Consider the following 13,952-nt stretch of genomic DNA (forward strand, 5'->3'; position numbering starts at 1 on the left):
ACTCGGATTCCCTATTAAAGAATCCCTCCGAGAAATGCTGCAGTTTAGTTCCCAACCTCCTGACACGAACAGGGTCACTCTGTGAACACGTTACTCTCTGTGTTCACGAGCTGCAAGCGTTCCTAAAACAACAGGCCCCTTTAAAGCTGGGTAAATCATGAGTTCAAAACGTCTCAAAAAGGTGCAGCGCACGTTAAAACCCTGTTTCTTTTTAAACTTTTAACTGGGGCCGCGAGGTGTCATTCATTCAGTATTCAGAGGCAGAGTCTGTGACTGAGCGCTGTTTGTGAAGAGGAACGTCAGACCCGCACAGCATGAGGAGGGTTAACAGAATGACCAAGTTCAGCAACAAAGTGATATTGTGAAACTTGATCTGTTTTACCTCTTCTTCCTGCTGCAACCGTTTCAGGGTCAGGCGGTCAGAGATTCTCCGGGGAGCCATTTCAGACAGCTTCTTCTGCAGCTGCTTCTCCTGGAAATGAAAGCCAGGGAGGGTCAGAGGTCTAACACACAGCTATTCCAGAGAGCCTGTTAATGACCATGCTTGGCACTATACGAGAAAACCCTTTTTGGATACAGGCCTGAGAGATCAGTCACACACCACATTCAAATCCTCGTCAATCCCTGAAAATTAATTGCTACAAGCCTTTGCTTTCTCTCCACCACGTCAATTCTTCCCAATTTAGTTTCTGCATGAAGCGCTTTTGCTGCTCTATTCACGCCCACCCCTTCTCTTATATCCTTCCCCTAAACGTTAAGCCTCTCATCTCCTGCTGAGTAATACAGAAACACAGGGAGGCCATTCAGCCCATCAAGTCTGCTCCACCAGTTGATTAGGTCATGGTAGATCCTACAATCCCATTTTCCTGCCTCTCTAAACCTTCCCAAGTTTCTTCCCAAGTGTTTCTCTCTATGAATAATCCAAGTGAGGACAACAGTGGGCAGGTGGTGTGCAGCAATGGAATGGTCTGTGAAGTCTCTGCTCTGCCACCTCCTGAGCTGACATAAGGGGAAGGAGATAAATGGTTCTTTACAGCTCACCCAGTGGCTCAGTTGTTAACCCACCCACTGAATTACACAGACTGGCAAGCTCCGAGATGCACTGCTCTGGCTAAGCTGAGCTGCTTGTTCTCAGCCAGGGTGGCAGCTCTAATGCTACAATTAGCCTCTGGATCCCTGACTAAGAAGGGATTTTAAAGAAAATCAGCCAAGTTACTCTACTCCTGATCGCTGTCTCATGATTCTTGGAAGGTGCTGTGCTCGTACTTTGGACTCCGTAGTCAGGTCTGTCTGTGCCACAACCTTCCTCCTCCCACACCAACTGGCCATGAATGCTGTTCAACAGCTATTTGCTGGGAGGAGTACGGTGGAATCTTGGGTGTCCACCTGACTCAATTAGCTTTTTCACTACACCTTGTCTGGCTCACCTGTGTTGAGACTCCCACACCAATATAACTGAGGCTGTGTGGAGTTAGCTAGGGTGGCAGCAGGGACCCTATGGCAACAGAGATGCTCACATTGGTTACCCCTCGTAAGTACCCCTGGATTAACGAATGGAAAATCAGACAAGGTCCTTGTCAATTTGTTCTCCAATGAATGTCGCTCAGCATTTCACCCGCCCTCCCCCTGGTTGAACAAGATTAGGTGGAATACTCCAGTGGCTTAATGTTGGCCAAGGATTTGGTTTGGCTTTTGATATTGTCTCCGCCCCTCCCCATCCCATCCACAGCAGGCTGCCAATGCTCACAGCCATGACTCACACACTCACACGTGAAATAATGACCACAAGTAATTGTGGGGAACTAACACCCAAGAAGGCCACCCCCGGTGGAAAGTTTCGCCCACAAATATACGGTCAGTTCACTTTACAGTCTATTCTGTGAGGCGCTTTGAGACGTTGAAAAGACATGAAAAGCGCTATATCAAATGCAAGGATTATTATTATTATTAAGGGAATGCTAGTCAGAATGTCTTCAAATAAAGTGGGGGTGGGGGATGGAAACCATAGCCACAACATTGAAATGAATGCAACTGAATTGTGTGTGCGTTATGTGTGTGGTGGGGAGATGGGGGTAAGAGAGAGAAGAAAGATCAATGTAAAACTGTGAATGTAGTAAACAAACTTAAGAGGAAGCTCGGTTAAACACTGTATAAATCTCCTGGTGATCAGATATGCAGTTCTCTTCCTGGGAGTAAACCAGAGATCCTCCAAATAAGAAATAATGTTGCTTCTTAAAGCGACCGTACAGTAGATGTTATTTAAATAAAAACAAGATTCAATTGGTAGGAAAAATTATTGCAGTGGCAATAAGAACTCAGGCCAGGGAAGCTGAGATTTGCACCTGCCTGGCAACAGCAAGCCAAGTGCAAGAAATTCCACCCTCTATAATTTCTCAGCCTCATCTCTTTAACCTTGAACGAAGGGATCATACAACTCGACAATAAGCAGCAACCACTAACTCCACCCCACTCTCCACCCCCCCCCACCCCTCGATGTCTTCATATAAAGCAGCCCCCGCCCCACTTCCTTGTGCACAGTCTGTGGAGCGAATCTCGTTTGGTACTTGAAGATCCTCCTCTTAAAGGTGCTACACAAATGCGCTGTTGATGAAAGCTTGCTTGTTTTATTGGAATGGAGGAATAAGGGTCCAAGTTGCGGGATTCATTAATGGGATTTTTCCTCGAGGAATCTCAAGTCACACAAATAGGGAACCCAGCAACATGACACTTAAGTGACTGGGGGCCAACAGGACTCCTCATCCTTCCAGCTGCTGAAAACCTCGCACACGATCTGGCAGCAGCCAGAATGAGACAATTACTTTCTTCTGGAAGCTGGCTTTGTATTGGCATTAATTTATAAAACTAGTGCAATGCCGAGAGGCTGACCTACAGTCACAAAGCAGGATATAGCCAATCACCAGGAGAGCAGGAGGTCACTCCTAATAGTCTATTTAAGCGCTTAGGTTTCACCACAGGAAGCTGCCCATGCAGGCAACTCCAGGATAAAAAAAAAATCATAAACATTCTGGAGATAAGTGCTTCCAAAGTTACATGATTTCCACAGCAACATTTACCCAACCACAAAGCTCGGGCACATTCTGTCACAAGATGGATTTCCAAAGCCAGTTCCGGCCTCCTCACGGCCCTCATCCCCTCCGTTTCACCTTCCGTGGCTGTTCTTTCAGGCACTACGCTCCCAAACTCCCTGTCTCAATCCCGCTTTGTCTTCAAATCCCACCTGAAGACCTTTCCTCTTCGATCGAGCCTCTGTTCACTTCCCCCACTCTCCTCGGCTCGTTCATAAGTCCTGTCACTGTGAAGCGTTCTGTGATCGCGATAGAGCTCGATATAAATGCAAGTCATTGTGGTTAATATACTCTAGATTGAATCTCAATCATTCCTATTGCCTTATCTGGGAATTTCCCCCTGAAAAGCATTGCTGAACACAGTAAGTATGTCCTGAGAGAGAGAGTGTGTGTGCGCACGTGTATGTGCATGGGGGATGGTTTGTCAGGGAATGGGAGGAAGAGTTACAACAGATAATAAAGCTACTTGTCTAACGCAATGCACTGCACACTGTCCCAGGCACCCACTGAAACAAATTACCAGCTTATGTTGCCTAACCTTATGAGCAATCATGTTGCAAATTTCAGGGAGGAAGTCTTCAGTCAGCGTTGCATGCAGCTGCCTTTCTTTAACAGACTGGTTTGTCTGGAGGCCATCTGTCAATTTCCTCCACTCCTCCTCTGTTTGACAGACCAGTTCCCAGGTGCCAGAACTTCCTGGAGTTTTCAGTGGATCTGTGGAGGTTGTGGGGCGAGAAGAACTTAAAACGTGGAACAAGCAGCGACTTGCCCTTGTGATTTGGGCAGCAAACCCTTCAGAAAATAGTCATCAAGCAGGCTGTAATCTTCCCCAGGCTGTACACCATATTAGCAGACTAGTAAAAGGAGTCATAGGTACTCGGAAGAAAGATGAAGCCATTACATACAACAATAATGCCTGCATTTAACGTCGTGCCCAAAGTTAGCAAACGTGATAGGGAATTGATGTCAAGTGCTCTGGCTGTGTATTTTTGTCGGCAAAAGTCACAGGCAATTTGGACAAACAGCCTCAAGCAATGTCCCATAAACAGCCCCAAGGTGAATGACCACTTTATGTGGGGGAAATTGTTGGCCACACTGGATGGGGTCTTACCTGTACTGGGACACACACATTTTAGAACTATTCCTTAACATTCTAGGGAGTACCTTGCATTTCAGTTTTGTTTATGTATCTTGTTTATTAAGGTCCAATTTATTCTTCACCAGATTAAAACTGGGCAACAATGCTCCAGATTAACTGGTCCCCACTTCATTGCTGTGTGTGGGACCTTGCTTTGTGTAAATTGGCAATCAAATTTGCCTATAAAGGCAGCTATTACACTTGAGAGTAATTCACCGAGGGGTTCTTTTGCCTTTTTTCCTCCCACTTCATGCTGTTCTATGTGCAATTTATTTTACAGTAAATTCTTTGAGACGTCCTCTTGAAGTGAAAGGCACTATTTCTTTTTGGAGGTGTCTGACACATGCGGAAACTCGTCACCATGCGCTACATCAAACATAGTATGGAATGCGATTCCAGAAACATTGGTAAATACGGAATGCAAGTGGCTGTTGAGCTGTGGTGTAATCTGGTGCCCTCACAGTGCAAAGACCCTGTGTGAAATTGACCCAAAACAGTCAGCAGAGTCCAGTCCCCAGTGGGCTAATGGGTGGAGAGAGCACCAAATCCCACAGAGCCTGTAGTACCCCCTTGGTCTGAGACTTGTACGGCATCAGTCACCTTGTCTGCCCCACACCTCCCCATCAGGACACGTTTTACAAGTCAACAGCAGCAACAGTGACTGGACAAACTGCTGTGGAACACGTGATGTAAAATATATCAATGCCCAACAAGACTGGAAAAACACCATTAGATTCGCTCACCTTGGCTTCTGCATTCTTGTTGCAAGTTGTCACCAGGAGGCACTTGATGGTTTTCAGTTGTGGAGTTCCTGTAAAAGACAATTCATTAAACTGAAATCCTGATCAAGAGTAGAGCCCATGTACAAAATCTCCTCCTGTTAAGATAATTCCTAATACAATTCTACATTGGTGCACATACATTCCCTGACAAAGAGAGCACAGGCACTGGGTGAGAGAGAGAGACAGAGACAGCGTGTACACTCTGTCCACTGGTGTAAACACTCCTCCACTCACTGTATTGTACTCTCCTCTCTATACTGTACCTACAGTGAAAATAATCAAGTTTAGCATACGCATCCTACCTCTAGGCACCGCAATATTGAACATGTCCTACCTCTGTATAGAGTTCTGTTGGTTAAATAAAGCATAGAGTGGGGCGGGGGGCTCATAATTGCTCTGCCTCAGAGCCTCATTTGTCCCTTTGCTGTTCAATTCTCCAGTGTCCCTGTGAGGTGCAGCGACAGAGGACTCTCGGGGCTGTTCTCCTTGTACAACGCGAGGGACATTTGCTTCTAGTTCACAAGCCTTTACACCCGACAGATCGGATTCGGAATTGGTTCATTTACCACCCTTCTGTTTTCCCATCTGGATGAGCACCGCAGGGCAAAACCTAGTGGGTGATTGGAGTTCTACTTTTTTTGTATTTGTCATTTTTCTCCCTCATCCGCCATTCCTCCTGAATATCCATTAAAAATAGCTACCTCACAAATGAATCAGGCAACTCATTCAAGATAGAGGAGCTTGAACTGATTCAGTGAATCAATCAGTTAGCACATGCTGCATGTTAAGGCAAGCAGAAGAAACTGCAGCCAACACCATGCCCAGTCTTTTCACAAGAGGAATGATTCAGACCACTTGGCAAGCAGCACAGTGCCATAGAATATAAAAGTTTATGAAAAACAAAGATAACCCAAATAAAAATAATAAAAACCCTTTCGGTGACGCATCGATCTGCTTGATTTTTTTAAAAGACAAGAAAACCACAAACTATAAAAGTCTGAAAACCAACTGAGACCACGACAAAATGTACACAGACCAGACTGTTGTACTTTATGTTACAACACTTTCCTGAATCATAAAACAGTCACTCCTGCTCAGGGACCAACTGAGTCACCCTCGAACAAAATTCTAGCTCAGGGTCATACCAGGAATTCCTTCCTGGAGCACGCAAGAGAGAGAGAGAGCAAGAGACTGAGTACGCATGAAAGAGAGAAAGAAAGAAAAAGTATGAAGGAGATCATGTGAGCCAAAAGGATTGAGGCAGATGGAAACGAGCTCCATAAGAAAGAAATTGTATCAAAGCTAATTTGCAAAGAAAACCAAGTGTGAGGATGACTGAATAAGCGCAGGAGGGCTCACACTTACCCATTATGCTGCTGATTTAGTTCATCAATGGCATAGACAATGATTTGCACATAAAATAGGAGTAATATTGCCCTCCCTCACCTCCCCCCATCCCTACTCCACTGGCTAGGAGTAACAAGGCAAAAAGTGACGTGATCTTTCCTGTGCACCCTTATAAGCTAACGTTTCAGGGTGCCATCCTTCACCAGATGATAGATAGCACCACTCGTCCCTATATAGATAGGGATTCTCCCACTTGCGAACAAGGTCCATTTCTGAAACACGAACCCAGTTTTAGGGTCCAGTGGTGCAGTGATGAGACTCAGAAAGATATGTACCCGGCTATGTCCATGCAGCCTGCTGGAATTCTGCACGAACGCAACTTCCCAGAACTGGGATCAGCGGCCAAGCAGAGTTCCAGAGGGGCCTGGATTCAGGATTTGACCGTCACAAAACCTTTAGCAAATATGGCGAAGTGGAGCCCAGAGCATCTTAAATCGTGCACAATCTCAGGTGCCGAACCCCTCTGAAGAGATTGGACAGTATCGGTAATTTTCCACTTTGTTAATTGGCAGTGACCAAAGAGCAGGCGGTGTGGTGTGTGATTTGATCTAGTGTGGTGCAATGCGACGCTCAGTGGTGACCAGAAATAAAGGGATTCCTTCTCCTCTCCCTTAGTTGGATTGGAATGTGGGTCACTGAAGGGCAATGGTCCTTCTGAGCCAGATGACTCCCAGACTGCACCTAATTAGTCCTGACTGTTGCTATTTACGGTCTCAGGCTGGCAGCTCACCTGATGTGCAGTATGCAAGCCTCTTCCAGCTTTCTTTTCTTTGACGGTCGGCCTCGCTTCCTCGGTTTGAACTCGGGGAGTTGGAAATTGGGATTTCTCAGCTTGCCATTTTCTCTGCAACATTGAAAAGGTGAGAAATTAGCAGCACTGACTCTGGTCAGCGAAACTACCACCTCCGCATGCAATCCACTCATTCCTCTCCTGGCTGACCCGTGAGTAGACGGAAAATGCCCCAATGTGCAACATTAACGTATATTGCTGGCAAAGAATGCTTCTCAGTCACTATCTGAAATCCTGCCAGTGGAGAAACTTCATCTGCCGTAGTTTCTACAAACACAGATTGTTCAGCTCCTTGGGATGTCCCCCCGACGTGAAAGGCGCTATACAAATGTAATTTTGCTCGTTTCCATATGACTTAACAAAATATTGTCATTTTGGGACTACCGAGGCTACTTCATTTCATTTCGAAGTATTTTTTCCTCCCTTGTTCCCTTTTTGTTTTACGCCAACTGGAATGGGTGGAGTGGGTGAGGAGTGAAAGTATGGGAGAGCGTTATTCATCTCCCCTCTTCATCTTCCATTCTACTCACGTCGGGCCATTTAAACCTGAAATACTTTCCTGAGTAGTTTTTTTTTAAAATGATGCCTCCAATTATTTTTCTAATATTCGCATAATTTTCCTGTGCTTCTTTGCTCCCATCTCTTGCTAGGCTGTGGTTCCACGGATGCCTGTTGTCTACCGGTATGCTGACCAAGAGATTATTATTCATCTGGGAGCCTTGGCAGACAGAGCACTCTGATGCAAGAGGGTCACAGCTGACCCAGCCTAATCTCTCCCCACCACTCGACAGCAGGCATACCACCATTAGAGGGTGCTAGAGAGGGACCAGGAACAGGATGTTTGGCTGATTTCTCCTCCCTAACCCTTGGGAGGCTGGGCCAATTAAGCTTCCTCCAAGCAATCCCAGCTGAGACCTGGATCAGGATTTGAACCCATGAGCTCCTGGTCTGTAAAATGCAGCTCTATCCACTATACCATAGGGGCTGCCTCCAGCCACTAAAAATCCCACACTCAACAAATAAGTTTCACTCCAGTCTAACACCTTCTTGTGCAACCACTGAAGACATATTTAAAGTGTGCTTTAAAAGGAAATTGCAACTCATGACTCTGTCTGGAAACCAGTAGTGAGTAATTCTCTGGAAGTAGATTAGGTTCCGGCATGTCAGCATGACACACTGATGGTTAGTGGCTTCAGACCTCCTCTAATGCCTCCCTTCTGGAACCACACCCCTCCTCTCCCCCTCCCCCAGGGTCAGTCGTCACCCAGCACATCTGCCCTCGGGAACATTGTAGGTTTAAACCCTATAAAACCATCTGCCCTAATAAATGTTGACAAAACGCCAGTCAAGTATTACATTTCTTCCGCTTCGCTGGCTTTACTTCGCTCCCACATTGAAGACGGTGCCTCCTTGTATAAGCGAGTGCCGTAGAAATACCAGTAGATTGCCCCATAGGTGTCCTCTCCCAGGGGTTCCACTCGCAAGTTATCTGCATCCAGCCCCTGACAATAGACAAGACAGAGAGAAGTGATCACCAAATTCACAGTAAATAATAAAATCCTTGCATTTGGCGCAGCGCCATAAAGTCTCAAAGCACCTCACAGGATTTTGCTGTGAAGTGACCGTGTGTTTTACAGGCAAAATTAAATTCTACCATCCTTCCTGGGCACTCCCCTCCCTCCACTATCGGAGGCAAAGAATGGATAGCAGAGGTCGAGCAACAATATGGTTGCAGGGTCGTGACAGCTTGACCTCTCTGGGAGACCACAAATTCCAGCAGGTTAACAAAGCTGCTGCAAAAACAGCTCAGCGTCTGCCAGGCCTGGCCAGGGGCTGACTGACGTTTCTGTGAACTGACAGGTTCCAGTGACAACTGAACGCACAAGCGGGCACTTCTGAACCCACTGTAGTTCAGAAGTATTTTCCTAACAATTCATTACATTTCCCGCCCCCTCCCCATCCATCCACTCCCCTCCCTCAGCCATCAACCCCTACCCCCCCGCCACCATGATTTTATATTATGTATTTAAAAAAACATTGCGTAGCGAATCGTGCAATTTTGTTTGCAAAGCTCAACGGCAACTCTCTGTTTGCCAGCACCACATTTTCAACACTGGCGTATTCAAACTCCAGCCTCCAGAGGAGCTCCCGCTGCAATCATCCATTCAAAGTTTACTTTTCCTGCACCAGTCATGCCTATCCCTCTCGAGCTAGCTTGCCAAGTCAGTGCTAAATTGCAGGCTTTCATCCCACCAGTCTGGGGCGCAGTCAGCCCCAGCCTGGTGCCAGAGGTAAGTGGACAAAGCGTTAACCAAACTCAGTTGTCCTCAAATGATTTTTCTGAAACATTTTATGTTCAAAACATTTTTTGGGGTTTTTAAAAAGATCTGGCTGACTATTGCACACATGCGTTTTCTATGGAATCTCACTTCCGTCACTTTCACAGCAAATGTGCACAGTAAATGTCTTTCTGCTTGTGGCTCTGAGAGGCACTGACAGCACAGAGGAGCTAATGCAGCATGATTAATCCTGACATGCTCGACGGCTCAGAGGGCTCTGCCACGCAGACAAAGGCCCATCAATGCCCTATCGTCCGCTGGTCCGTTCGTAAACGGGGCAAATAAATAGATACAAAGTATTGACAGCCGCTGGAGAGAGGTTGGGTATAAACACAAACAGCAAGGACCTGCTAACAAGCAGCAAACAGGTGTGCCCAATTCCGATTCACCTGATAAAAGTGGCCATTCAAAGTAGCTGAAAAAAGGGAGTAGCAGTTACAGCAGACTTAGAGAAGCAAAGAAAACCAAAATCATCAATGTCTTCTTTTAGGATAATGTGCCGTGTTTTTCACTAAATTGGGGGAATGGGGGAATGGGTGACTATGGGTGGGAGAGAAACAAACCCCACACCGGTTGAAACCTTTTCCCTAGCATTTTTCAGTTGGATAATTTTCAAAATTAACATGGAATTTTAGGACTGCTTTTCTGATGGTTTTAAGAACAATGGGAAAGCGACTTCACATTAAGGCTGAATTAAGTGTTCCAACATTTGCACGCCCGCTTCTCTGTAGTTCAATGAAGTCTTAATTCAGAAGCCTTTTTTGGTGGGTTCTTTTAAGATATCTTTGAAGATTGTGGAGTCCTGTAGGTCAGCGGTTAGAGCGCTCGCCTCCCAAGTGAGAGACCCTGGTTCTATTCCCAGCAAGGCGAAATGTTGGGCAAGTTTCCTTACTCCACACGCCTGTTTGCCTAGCAGTAAGTAGGAACCCGGTTGTTAGTCGATTGGCTGATCTTTTATCCAGGATAATAAATCTTCAAAAAAAAACAATAATAATTTGGTCACTCAATCCACGACTGTTTGTGGGACATTGCTGTGCGCAATTGGCTGCCGCGTTTCATCTGCAAATATACAGTCAATTCACTTTACGGTATATTCTGTGAAGCGCTTTGAGACGTCTAGAAAACATGAAAAGTGCTACATCAAATGCAAGGATTAATATTATTATTAGATACAGAAAAGAAAAGCAGTTGTTAAGACCATCTCTAAAATGCTAGGAAAAAGTCAATTCCCTCCCTCTAATTCCCAACCCCCTCCACCAAACTCAAATGAATAAGACAATAGCAACAACATCAAAATTACATTTGTATTAGCACCTTTCACGTCGGGAGGTCGTCCCAAGCAAGCATCCAAGTGTAATAACAATAATCCTTGTATTTGATATTGTCACTTATCACTTCGACAAGTCATCCCAAAGCGCTTCACAGGATATACTGTGACGTGGAGTGTCTGTATATTTTGCATCGCTTGCTGAGGCTGGTTCTGCGTTGCAAGCTTGGGTGTTGCACCGTGTTTACTATTACAGAATAACCCTGTTACTGTTACAAAACAGTAGTCTGTGTCCATAAACTAAGCCTCTCCCCCCCGCCCCCCCATTAAACTAAAGCGTGAAAAAGTGGCCACACCAAATGTACCTTTAAAAGATCAAACACATCGTCTGCATCCAGCCTATAGTCGCACAGTCTGTGCAACAGTTCCACCCGCAAGCGAATGGGAAGCTCCTGCAGCTTGGTGTCCTTCAGTGGGTTTGGTCGTCCCTCTTCGAGCTCCCACCGATGCTTGATAATGTCTTCCAGGTACACGTCATAGTTGTCAGGTCTGTTGAGCAACAAACGCATCAGTCACAGGCCATCAGAGACCACAATGCAAACACTCACTGAGGTGCAATGCTGTGCCACCATTTATATTTCAGGAACATTTCATCCCTCCTCTCTCCTTCCTCTCCCCCCACCTCTCCGTTGCTATCCACAATGATGGCACATTAACGTTTCAGCAGTTTCATTAATAAATAAAAGCATTTTGTAATTACAGGCCAGGGACGCAGCGCACTTACTCCACTGCCTCTCACAAGACCCTGTTCCGTGCCATGGTCTCTCAGCTATTAGAAGCTGAGCCAAGGCCGTGGAAGGGAGAATGTCAGCTGGCTTCACTCAGAACGTGCTGATAATCGCTGCATCAATCAGGAATGGGTGTAAGCCACCACCCCCACCCCCAATTCCCCATGACGGACAGGGCAAGAGGCAAGCAAGAAAACAGCCAAAACAAACAAACAGATTTCCGATTGGTGTAGAATGTATAGAAATAATCACGATGCACAACAGCTGAACGTTCACTGGATCAGAGTGCTTTGCTACAACAACACCCAGCCGCAACCCTCAGGCATCCACATTCCCAGCGAGTTTACCCACTCTTACACCTGTACTGAAAATACAAACAAACCATTTGTTTTCTTTGCAAACATCTATTTTATCCTCAGATCTGTGTTGCCTCTTTCTTTCCTGTTTTACCTGGTTCTGACATTCTTTGATGATTCAGATCTTTCAATGATTCTGAACCCTGTTGCCTTTTGCAACTCTGTTCCTTCCAATGACTTATATTTTCCCCCCAGGTCCCTACCATTTACAGATCACACCGGTTTACCAGTGGTTGCCACTCTGGGCTCCACACTCTGCTCCCACACCTCCCCTCCAGGACTCCATTACCCGCTTCAACAACTTCTCTGCACTTCAATCTTCCCATCATTCCCTCTATCCATGTCTCCAGGCGCAGTCACTTATGCTGCCTTCTTAGTTTCCTGGTTAATTTAATTTCTGATCAATTTAGCGCTGTAACAGAGTGCATTATATTGACTGCTGATCCTTTGGCAGGTCGCAAACCTTACACCATTAATATCCTCCTCACAGAGAGTGCATCACCCAGACAGTAATTCTCTCGCTCGCCAGCTCCTCCACTAACCCATTTGCAACTTACTATCACAACCAAGTGTGTTACATCACCTCACAATGCTCCTTTCAATCCTCTTTCCTTTCAGTCAAACACAAGTGTGTTTCGCAATTTGCCACTGATGCAAATTTTCTTTGCCCTGGGCATGTTTCTTCAGCATTTGCCAAAACAGTTACATCTCCAATATATTTCTCACTATTGCCAACCAGCTCTTGTCATCTGTCCTGCTAAATCCTGTTGTCTCTGCATGGACTCATGCTCATGTACTGTGTTTCTCCTCCACCTGTTCAGCTCCCATTTATCCTCTCTACATTTCTTTCTTACAGATAGCTTCTTGAGTGCTTGGCTCTCCTTCACCGCTGGGTCAATTGGTAAAGTCACTGCCCAGACTATCAAACCTAGAAGGATTCCTGCTCTGTCGTGAACTAGCTGATCTCAGATGGGGAGCTGTAAGATCTTTGAGATATCGTAATGATGTGATAAGGTGCTAGATCAAAGGCAAGGATTATTATTATTATTATCATCCCCTAGGTAGAAAGGGGGGAGGGAAAAGATATGAGCTAGGATGCCCACTGATCATTATTTAGTGAAACCCTTGTTTGATTGTGTTTGGGGAGATTGGGCAAAGATTGAGCTGTAGTCTAATAGCCTGAGAACACTCAGTGCCTGTGCTCACATACCAAGCGTAATGTACTTCTATAAGGTGCTCGAGAGCACCTGTCGAACTGGCAGAACACCTTAGCTCAAACCAGCTGCACTAGCACGGAAGTCGATGCATTTCACAGCGTCTGCCCCAGTCTCGGAGGATAGCTGGACAGGAACGTTCAACTCGATGAATGCAATGCAAGTGTCAAATCCTTGTTTAGGAGTGGGGTGGGGGGAGAGGAAAGAGAGAGACAGAAAAAAAAACAACTGGGATGCAAGTCATTGGCATAACCTTCTATGAGATTGCAATTTGTATAGCGCCTTTCACGTCGGGAGGACGTCCCAAGGCGCTGGACAGTGTGCAGCATTTCAGACCCGAGCTGGGGTCGGGGGGGGAGAAGGGGGGTGGCCAATGGCATGGTCGTAGAGGAGGGTCTTGAAGCGGGACTTGAAGGAGGCTAAGGAGGGGGCGAGACGGAGTGACTGGGCGATGGAATTCCAGAGGTTGTGGGGCAGAGTGGCTGAAGGCTCTCCCGCCAATGGTGGGGTGGGTGGTCGGGGGACGTGGAGCAGGCCAGAGCCGGCTGAGCGGAGGTAGTGGGTGGGTTGGTAGGGGGTTAGGAGGTCGCAGAGGTAGGATGGGGCGAGGCCATGGAGGGCTTTGTAGGTGAGGACCAGGATCTTACCTCTGCAAAACTCAGCTCATTTTCTCCCTTCCTTCCTCATCTCAAGAAACTGACTCAAGCAACCTCACCCATTCATCCTCCCCGCCCTCCCAGCTCGGGTGCCAACCCAACGCTGCCATGGGCCTTGGGACATCCTCC

General features: G+C 46.3%; 1 protein-coding gene across 1 annotated transcript in view; it reads right to left on the reverse strand.

Annotated features, from left to right (window-relative positions):
- The window catches only part of LOC103179423 (cat eye syndrome critical region protein 2), a 74,818-nt gene that overhangs the window by 21,682 nt on the left and 39,184 nt on the right, over positions 1-13,952 (reverse strand). The window contains exons 3-8 of the mRNA XM_042335098.1: positions 11,175-11,358; positions 8,560-8,705; positions 7,144-7,257; positions 4,968-5,035; positions 3,625-3,800; positions 383-472 (exon numbers count right to left, since the gene is read on the reverse strand). Coding sequence (XP_042191032.1) covers positions 383-472; positions 3,625-3,800; positions 4,968-5,035; positions 7,144-7,257; positions 8,560-8,705; positions 11,175-11,358 — 778 coding nt within the window. The remainder of the gene's footprint in view (positions 1-382; positions 473-3,624; positions 3,801-4,967; positions 5,036-7,143; positions 7,258-8,559; positions 8,706-11,174; positions 11,359-13,952) is intronic.

This window comes from Callorhinchus milii, unplaced genomic scaffold (assembly GCF_018977255.1).
Source record: "Callorhinchus milii isolate IMCB2004 unplaced genomic scaffold, IMCB_Cmil_1.0 Scaffold5, whole genome shotgun sequence".
NCBI lineage: Eukaryota > Metazoa > Chordata > Chondrichthyes > Chimaeriformes > Callorhinchidae > Callorhinchus > Callorhinchus milii.